The following is a 10,336-nucleotide window of genomic DNA, read 5'->3' on the forward strand; positions in this document are numbered from 1 at the left end:
GAATAACATCTGTTTTTTTGGGAAAGAATAAAAATCAGGAGAAATATGCAGAAATGTAGTCATTTTTCTTCTCCATCCAAGAGAGAAATCCATTTTGAGCCAAGTATTTGAGGATGGCCTAGTTTGAAGTGTAGTCAAACAAGTTTCTAACAGGAGAACAAGATTCAGAGAAAGGAAATCCCCTAAAGGACAGTATGTTCAAAGGAATGTGTTCTTGTCCTTTGAAAACAACAACTTAAACAGAATTATTCTGACAGTGTAAAGATGGTGATTCCTGATGGACGTGTGTCCATTTTTTTTCCCATTTGAAACAAAGCCATACAAAATTTCTTGGAGAATTAGGAAAAAAAAAAATATTTTTCTCCGACTTGAGAGCATGTTTGTGTCTCAAAATACATTTAGACTTGATCCAATCTGTCCCTCTTCCCCATTTCATCTCTAACGGATGCAAAGTGTTCCCTACTGGTAATTATCTCCAGGCTGCCTGAGACAGAAGCGGGCTGACCTGATGGTCTAATTTCACCTTTACCCTCACAGTTCAAGAGGTCAGGGAAGTCAAGGCTGGTCTGAGTGCTGTGCAACTGTCAGCAAGGATTAAAGGGAATGACTCATTCTTCCTTCACACCTTACCCATTGCCATTACCCTGGCAGCTGAATCTTCAAAAAACAGTGCCTTGGAGAGGAAATATAGGAGAAAGGAGAGAAGAGGAGCAGAGGAGGAGAGTAGGGAAGAGGAGGGGAGGGAAGGAGAGGGAAGAGGACAGGAGAGGAGAGGTGAGGCGAGGCAAGGGGAGATGGAGAGAAAACAGTAGCCCCACGTTTTACATCACTTCATCTCATACACTGCACAGTGTCACAGATAATGGTCATTTTTCCCTCCGTTGACATTACTATTTTCTATCACAAAGGTTTATTCAGTTAAATAATTTAAGGGGTTTCTTTTATTTTTATTTTTAAAAAACCTTTCAAACAAAGGTTTAGGATACAAGTTAATGCAAGAAGATTAGAACAGCGCCCAAGAACAAGAATACCATATATATGACTGAAACTCTTAACCTTCTGTGTGATGAATGAATGGACGAAAGAGTGAATGAACAAGTAGTACTGCCCTAAGTAAAACACATGAATGTCGGGCCAATGCAACTGTGTTTTAGATTCTCAGATTTATACCATCTTCCTAAAAAAAAAAAAAGACCCTAAAAACCTAGGATATGGTGTATAGCATAAACACCATATCTGTATCGCCTTGAGAAAAAGGTTATCTGAAGTTACACACATGGGCTTTCTAAACACACAGTGGTATCAATAGTTGCTGCCTTTTATTTCTTTTCTAATTAATCTCACAGACTTGTACATGGGAGGAACCTTCCTGGTCACTTTATCACCTGTTCAGTCTCCTCATTTCACAGATGAGTAAAGAGAGCCCCAGAAAGGTTACGTGATTTGTCTAAACATACAGTTAAGAAATGACAGAGCTAGGATCAGAACCTGGGTCTTTTAGCTTCTAATCCAGTACTCTTCTTATTGCACTATACCACAATTTACCAAAAAAAAAAAAAAAAAAAAAAAAAAAAAAAAAAAAATTCCCCCAGTTATTCTGGGCCCTGAAGCCCTGAAGTTGCTACTTCAGCTCAATCAAGAGCTAACTCTCCTAGGTTTCCGATCCAGCACAGAGAGAATGCGATGGTTCAGAAGATGAGAGAAATCAGCACCTACAAGATCAGCATCTCTCACAAGTCTGGAAGTGGTGAAGTGAAAATCCTCTGGGTTGCAATAGTAGCAAACAAACAAAACAGATCCCCGAGGCAGCAGGAAAAATGGCGTGAATTTGCACATAGGAAGCATGCTGTATTTTTGAACCCATGAAATACCAAAGCAACTTTGATTATGTTAAGTAGGGCTTTAGTTAAACTATAGGTTTGGGGCAACTGTAAATATTAGCGACTGTCTCTCAAACTTAGTTCTCTTAGACCAAAATGCATTGACCACAACTGGCTTGAAATTAAGTCGTGGCCAGGAGCAGTGACTCATGCCTATAATCCCAGCACTTTGGGAGGCGGAGGTGGGCGGATCACCTGAGGTCTGGAGTTCAAGACCAGCCTGAACAACATGGAGAAACCCCGTCTCTACTAAAAATACAAAATTAGCTGGGCATGGTGGTGCATGCCTGTAATCCCAGCTACTTGGGAGGCTGAGGCAGGAAAATCGCTTGAACCCAGGAGGCAGAGGTTGCCGTGAGCCGAGATTGTGCCATTGTACTCTAGCCTGGGCGACAAGAGTGAAACTCTGTCACAACAACAACAAAAAAAAAAAAAAAAAAAGAAAGAAAGAAAGAAATTAAGTCGCTTTACATTTTTTTCTTGCCCAGCTCTCCCTGTGATGTCCCTCCTCATGTCGGCTTCAGTCATTTCTAGAATCAAAACTTACACCAGACCAGCCTGGGTAACATAAGGAGACTTCATCTCTACAAAAAGTTTAAAAATTAGCTGAGCCTGGTGGTGCGTGCCCATAGTTCCAGCTACTTGGGAAGCTGGGGTAGGAGGATTTCTTGAGCCCAGGGGTTCGAGGCTATGATTGCATCACTGTACACCAGCCTAGGCCGAAGAGTGAGACCCCATCTCAAAACAAACAAAACCCACAACTTTCTCCAAATTAAAATACACTCAGAATAATGAGGCAAGCTTTCTTTTGTACTCCAGTCAGAACCTCTTCACATAAGTAAAGCCCAAAAGATACATGGGCAATGTTTTAGATAATGTCTTAAACTCACCATTTGTTTACTGTGCCTAAACTCTAAATGGAAGTCACTACATGCTCCCCTGACATGTTTCACCAAGGGGAGGGAGGACAGCAAGGAGGAGGGGATCTCCCTCAACTGAAATATACCAACTTTCCTCCGACACAATTTATTCTTAAAGTGACTAAAAGTGCACAAAAACCTTTCAGCTAGTCAAAACAAAATAAATAGGCAGAAATACCAAATTAGGTAATTTTGAAATATATGGGTTCTTTCAATATACCTCTATAATTCACATAGAATGTTTGCTTGTAAAAACATTATCTATACCAGAATCAAATTTAGTCAGATTTAAAAACCAGACAGGCAACTTATTATCTGTAAGAGCTATTGAGAAGAATAAATACAAAAGGACTGAAATAAAAAATCAACAGCTGCAAGCAGCTTTGGAAAAAGAGACTGAGACAGGTTTCTAAAATATTACTGATGTTGAGGGAGGTCTATTTTCATGTGATAACTATTTTTGTTCAATATCACCAACTTTCAATTGATAGCAAAACGGATACATTCAATTTCAGTCGTCTACTTCACAAATACAAATCTATTTTAAATATCATGGTCACATTTATGTAAACATCTGGGAGAGTTCAGCAAAATATCTCTGCCATTTGGAGGTCCTAACACTTCATGAACATAATTATTTCGTAGCCATCTCATCCTGCTGTATTTTTTGACAATGTGAAAACCAATGGCATAAAAATTAACTCCAGTAAGACAAATGATTAAATCAAACCTTGTTATTTAAATCTATGTTTGCCCAACCACTTTCCCTTAAAGCCAATTCTCAATCAAATTCAAGAAAATATGGCAATATGTTTTAGAGCATGAAAAAAGTTTGAGCATGCTAACGAACCAACTTGTAAAATATAATTACAAAAGATTACAAAAATGCTATCTTGAACATCTTACTGGTATAAATTACATAAACTCTCTCATGCAACATATGTCATTCAGAGTAAAGAGGAAGGAACAGGATTTTAAACATCACATCCATTTAGGAAATTATATATCAAATACTCCGATCTTCTGTCATGATGATGCTTTAGTTAATATCTTTTATTCCATTTTCTAGAGCTATCGAAATGAACCACGAAGAATAAAAGTACACAATGAAAAACTAATTATTTTAACAGAGGTTAAGTCAGGAAGGGACTTGTGTAGCAAGCATCCTATGTTATTTCATTCATACTATCTGCTAACAGCAGCAGGAAAAGGCTTTGTATTCTTACCAATGAATTTCTGAGGCATTGAGCTTTTTCGTTTTGCCACATTGCTTGCTAATCTGTCCAGTACGAGAGCTCTTTCACTTCCCATCTCTGCTTTGATGTGTCTTGCCTCCGCACTTGCTGGTTTGGAAAAATATGAAAAGAAGAGAGAAAAGAACACATTGGTACATGGGGGGAAAAGGAAATAAACTGGAAGGAGAAGTGTCCGAAGTTGGATGCACACTCTATTGTTGTTACCTGTTATAACTGCTCAGATTCTTGCCTGGGGTACCTGCTGTGGTCAGTGAAGCCGATACCAGGGCACATTCAAATCTTGCAGTCTTATGCCGAGATGGGAAAGCTCGACCCATCCCCAACCAGTACCTTCATTAGCAAGAGGAAGTATTAAATAAACAGCCTGGACGTGGTTGGTTGCAAAAAGACAGATAGATGGAGATCTTCTAACCCCCGATCAGCCTTCTTTCTGATTCTGAGTAACTGCGTGTGACACCTGCAGACTGATATAATTCTTCTTAACAACTTTGAAAAAAAAAAGCATGGTGCCCCAGATTTACTGCTCTGTTTATTAACAGCACTTTTGAAAACAGATACACTCACACAGATAGCAAGACATCTACTCAGTGATTTGTGTATTGAAATTCTGAGTGGTTTCTTTCTTTTTCTTTTTCTTTTTGCAGCACGCTTCTCTCAGTTCCTATCTTTCATATTCTGTTTCTCTGTGCTCTGTATTATATGTTACATATGCTCTTCCCATTTGAAAATAGTCTCAGTTAAAATTTCCCTAAGCAACACTTCTGCCTTGAAATTAAAGAACAATTTGTATAATGCATCTCTATTGAATTTCTAATACAAATGTGAATAAAAACTGCCTATGGGCCAGGCGCAGTGGCTCATGCCTGTAATCCCAGCACTTTGGGAGGCAGAGGTGGGCGGATCACCTGAGGTCAGAGTTCGAGACCAGCCTCACCAACCTGGAGAAACCCTGTCTCTACTAAAAATACAAAATTAGCCTGGCATGGTGGTGCATGCCTGTAATCCCAGCTACTCAGGAGGCTGAGGCAGGAGAATGGCTTGAATCTGGGAGGCAGAGGTTGCAGTGAGCCGAGATGGCACCATTGCACTCCAGCCTGGGCAACAAGGGCGAAACTCTGTCTCGAAAAACAAAGAAACAAACAAACGAAACACAAAAAATCCTGCCTATGAATGTGGGCTAATTGTCCATCCACAAATAGACCTGTGAGTAGTGTAGGCCTGTGGTTCTCAGACCTGGCTGCACATTAGAATCACCTGAATAGCATGTAAGAAATACCTAGGCCCAGGCCCCACTTCAGATCAATTACATCAGAATTTCTGGTACAGAGGCCTAGGCAAGAATATTTTAAAGCTCCCCGGGTGATTTTAAAATGCAGCCAGAATTGAGAACTACTAGAAGAGTATATAAATAGTGGCAATATCTAATAGACTAAAATAGTAAACTGTAATCAATATAATTTACCTCAATTCAGCAGGCAGTGCCCAAATTGATGTCTAAAGTTCAAAGAGGGCTGGGCACGGTGGCTCACACCTGTAATCCCAGCACGCTGGGAGGCCGAGGCGGGCAGATCACCTGAGGTCAGGAGTTTGTGACCAGCCTGGCCAACATGGAGAAACCCCATCTCTACTAAACTTACAAATAATTAGCCAGGTGTGGTGACGAATGCCTGTAATCCCAGCTATCGGGAGGCTGAGGCAAGAGAATTGCTTGAACCCAAGAGGCGGAGGTTGCAGTGAGCTGAGATTGCACCATTGCACTCCAGCCTGGGCAACAAGAGCAAAACTCTATCTCCAAAAATTAAATAAATGAATAAAATAAAGTTCAAAGAGATACTATCTGCTCTAAATACAAGGCTTGACATTTTAACACATGATGCTAGCCTGAGCCAGAGATCAGCAAACTTTTTCTATAAAGGGCCAGACAGTAAATTTTAAAAATTTGTCAGACACATATAGTCTCTACGTTATATTCTTTTTTGTTTTTGTTTTGTTTTGTTTTTCTGTTCCACAGCCTTTTAAAAACATAAAAACCCCTGTACACAAACAGGCCACTGGCTGCCCTTGCCTAGAGTGCCACAGTTTGCCCACACCTGCCCTGGGCAAACATATTGTGATGCTGTAAACATCTGTCTCTGTTTTCTCAAAAACACCTCAGGAGATCCAAACTAAAATGAACTATCCATACATTTCTATTATGTCTAAGGAAGAATAAATTGAAATTAGTTTAAGGGATTAGAGTAAAAAGCAAGTAGTGGCTGGCACAGTGGCTCACCCCTGTAATCCCAGTGCTTTCGGAGACTGAGGCAGGAGGATTGCTTGAGGCCAGGAGTCGAGACCAGCCTGGGCAATATAGCAAGATCCTGTTTCTACAAAAAGTAATTTTAAAAAATTACCCGGGCATGTTGGCATGCACCTGTAGTCCTAGCGACTTGGGAGACTGAGGTGGGAGGGTTCCCTGAGCCCAGGGGTTTGAGGTTACAGTGAACCATTAAAGGTAACTGCAAAGACCGCAATTACTTTTGCACCAACCTAATAGTGCCACTGCACTCCAGCCTGAGTGACAGAGTGAGACTCTGTCTAAAAAGAAAACAAGCCCCAAAGTATTAAATATTTCTAATGTTATTAGTGGCATTAAAAACCTGTATGTTAGTCATTATACAATACATTATAAAGCTCAGTTTTCATTAGTTAATTTATTTACTTGTTTTTGAAACAGGGTCTCAACTCTGTCACCCAGGGTGGAGTGCAGTGGCAAGATCACAGCTCACTGCAGGCTAAACCTCCTGGGCTCAAGTAATCCTACCTCAGCTCCAAAGTAGCTGGAACTACAGTCTAAAGCCACCATGCCTGGCTAATTAAAAAAAAAAAAAAATTATTAGTCTCAATATATTGCTCAGGCTGGTCTCCAACTCTTGGCCTCAGGCAGTCCTCCCACTTCAGCCTCCCAAAGTGTTGGGATTACAGGCGTGAGCCACTGCACCCAGCCAAAGCTCAGCTTTTTTTTTTTTTTTTCCGGAATAAAATAAAATCTGGCTCTGCCAGGTGTGATGGCACTAGACCATCGTCCCAGCTACTCAGGAGGCTGAGGTGAGAGCATGGCTTAAGCCTAGGAGTTCAAGTTCAGCTTGGGCAACACAGTGAGATCCCATCTCTTAAAAAGAAAAAGAAATCCAGCTTCAAAAAATGAGAAAGAGAAGAGGATGATAATAGTGTGATAATAATGACAATATTTACTAGACTGTGAGTTTCTTGTCAAAAATAATTCTAGGCTCTAAAGAAATGAATCATAGCCTTCAGTGAAGCTATTAACAACTGTTTGTGTAAATGAAAACAGTCAGGGTCAGAATAGGGGGCCTGAGTGGCTTTTGGGCTAGTGCGCAAGTACTCAATTGACTCCGGCTGACCAGCAGTTGTAAATAACGGGCACTTCAGCCACAAGACACTGCTATTGAGTGAAGTGGGTCAAATTCTGTCCAGCACAGGGATAGGTTTAAATGACCAAACAGGAAATTATTTATATATATTATTTCCTTTCACACAAAACCACCACCAGATGTGGCACTACCCAGAGCCCCAAGAGCAGAGAGATGAAAGACAAAGCTTGGAATTTGCAGTAAGTTCCTGGGGCTGTTAGAAGGAGACTTTTTTTCTTAGAATCAGGGGAGAGGTAGCTAAGTTTGTGCTTTGACTAGGAACATTCATCCTGGTTCCAGCAATTTTGAGAAGGTTAAATCTAAGTAAGCCTCCCCTCAACCCTGTAGTTATCAACAAAAAGATTTATAGTGAAAAAAGAATGAAAAACAGTGTTCTGGGAATGTTTACCTTTTATGCCCATTTTACCATTGTTCTCATTACTCTCCTGTGGGCCCTCCTCTCACTGCCAAATCATTACCCGGGAATTACCCCAAGCATGGTGCTACCCATCTAGTTTTCCCATTTGTTTCTCAACAGTCGCTGTCTACATTTTACTGAAGTCAATGTCAATTACAACAAGCAGCCTTCTGAGGACACGTAATCAACATCCTCTATTTGGGAGGATGCTGAAGTGTGGACACATTGACCTAAATAACTGTAATTAGGGCAGGTCACTAAATGGCAGACTTTTGAGATAACATCACTTTTATTCCTCGTTACCCACCAAACTGGTCTTGAGAGTCATTTCCAGATAAACATTACTCTGTAAATCAGTGACCAAATGCCTGACATTTAAAAACATAAAATTATGCAGTGTTCATGGATGGGCATATTTGAGGCATGGGTAGAGACTTTCCCATTTCCACAACTCCGATGAGATTGAAAGAAATCCTCTGAAACGAATCTAGAGGACTCCTGTTCACCCACACCCTCTTTCTGGGTCATTCACTCAAAATATTAACTACAAGAGCTCCACCCTCATTGTACATGTGAACACACTCTAGTGATTCCGTTGATCTTCACTGAATTAACCTTGTTTTCTAGTTGGTAAGTTAGGCAAAGGCTAGTTTTCAATTGAAGATGGCATTCTCATTTTCTTTCCTAAACTGCTAGTCTTTTGCCTCACACTCGTTGAAGAGCTGATGCATGATACTATAAAATGAGCGCCCTTTGAAACAGAGAGCCAGGTGCCATAGCTTGCGCCTGTAATCCAGCACTTTGGGAGGCCGAGGCGGGGGGATTGCTTGAGCCCCAGGGAGCTATGATCTTGCCACTGCACTCCAGTGTGAGGAACAGAGTGAGCCCTGTCTCTAAACAACAACAACAATAACAACAACACACACACACATCACACATACACAAAGAAGTGCTTTGTAACTGGACAAGCTCTTTGGGATTACTGAGTGGTTTAGGCAGTGCACTGAAAATAAAACAAAAGAGGACTATTAGCTTTTGGTCCTTTTCTCCAACTTTAGGACCCAACTGTCTATTTATACAAACAGTCTAGACTTGTTATCTTGCTACATCATGTCTCAGAAATGTAAGTGGAGGGAAACCAGTTTGGCAAGATAGTAAGGGAACAAGATAATGGGTTTAAATGACGAAATAGGAAATCCGTTCCTGGGTGGTGTTTGGCGGTTTAATGCTGCAAGGGGTGGGTGTGGGGAATATGGAATGGCGGCAAGGAACAATTTGCACATTGGGTTCATGAGTAAGAACAGAATGAGTAGGACTGTCATTGTGGATCAAATTCCCTTCACATTGCTTGCCTACTAAATAGTAGATATACTAATTTTCATTAGAAAAGTTATTTTAAAGATGTACTGAAAAAATAATAAAATGTACTACAAAGTCACAATTACAGAATAAGTTACTACCTTTATTCCCTGTATAAGTCTTAATATTTGGTTTTAGTTAATCGTTTCCATGATACAATTTCTATCTGAAAGTCATTGGAGGTTTAACTATGTAATTGTACTGTGCTTTTGTTTTTGTTCAAAATCCTTCATTAGATCTTGAAGCGTTAAGTGGAGCTTAAACAAGAGGTATTGCTTCCTGTCTCTTCTATGGTGTGGTCAGTCAGTAGCTAATGGAGAGTGAAACAAAGTGGTGTTATTACGCAATAGGAATTGTCTAACAAGAGATTGGTATCAAAGACAGAGGCAGGTTCTAACAAAAAAGTTTCATAAAACTGTTGCCTTTTTGGACAAGTTAAATGAATACTACCTGTGAGATAGTATTTTCTATTTTTTATTTTTTGAGACAGAGTCTCGCTCTGTTGCCTAGGCCAGAGTGCAGTGGCATGATCTCGGCTCACCACAACCTCTGCCTCCTGGGTTCAAGCAATTCTCCTGCCTCAGCCTCCCAAGTAGCTGGGACAACAGGCACATGCCACCATGCCCGGCTAATTTTTGTACAGACGGGGTTTCACTATTTTGGCCAGGCTGGTCTCGAACTCCTGACCTTACGATCCGCCTGCCTTGGCATCCCAAAGTGCTGGGATTACAGGTGTGAGCCACCGCGCCCAGCCAGTATTGATTTTTAAAAAGAATAGATTTGGCCAAGTGCGGTGGCTTACACCCGTAATCCCAACAATTTGAGAGGCCAAGGTGGCGGATCACCTGAGGTCAAGAGTTCGAGACTAGCCTGGCCAACATGGTGAAACCCCCGTCTCTACTAAAAACACAAAAATTAGCTGGGTGTGGTGGCGGGTGCCTGTAATCCCAGCTACTCGGTAGACTGAGGTAGGAGAATTGCTTGAACCCAGAAGGTGGAGGTTGCAGTGAGCAGAGATCGTGCCACTGCACTCCAGCCTGGGTGACAAAGCAAGACTCTCTCTCTCAAAAAAAAAAAAAAAAAAAAAAAA

General features: G+C 40.9%; 1 protein-coding gene across 3 annotated transcripts in view; it reads right to left on the reverse strand.

Annotated features, from left to right (window-relative positions):
* The window catches only part of IKZF3 (IKAROS family zinc finger 3), a 96,766-nt gene that overhangs the window by 8,872 nt on the left and 77,558 nt on the right, over positions 1–10,336 (reverse strand). For 2 of the 3 annotated variants that reach the window (XM_023204245.1, XM_023204247.2), the window contains one exon: positions 4,027–4,143. In XM_023204245.1, the coding sequence (XP_023060013.1) occupies positions 4,027–4,143 (117 nt within the window). Of the gene's footprint in view, positions 1–4,026; positions 4,144–4,260; positions 4,603–10,336 lie in introns of those variants that run through there. The other variant, XM_023204248.1, reaches the window with a different exon arrangement.

The sequence above is a fragment of the Piliocolobus tephrosceles genome, chromosome 16, assembly GCF_002776525.5.
Source record: "Piliocolobus tephrosceles isolate RC106 chromosome 16, ASM277652v3, whole genome shotgun sequence".
Lineage (NCBI taxonomy): Eukaryota > Metazoa > Chordata > Mammalia > Primates > Cercopithecidae > Piliocolobus > Piliocolobus tephrosceles.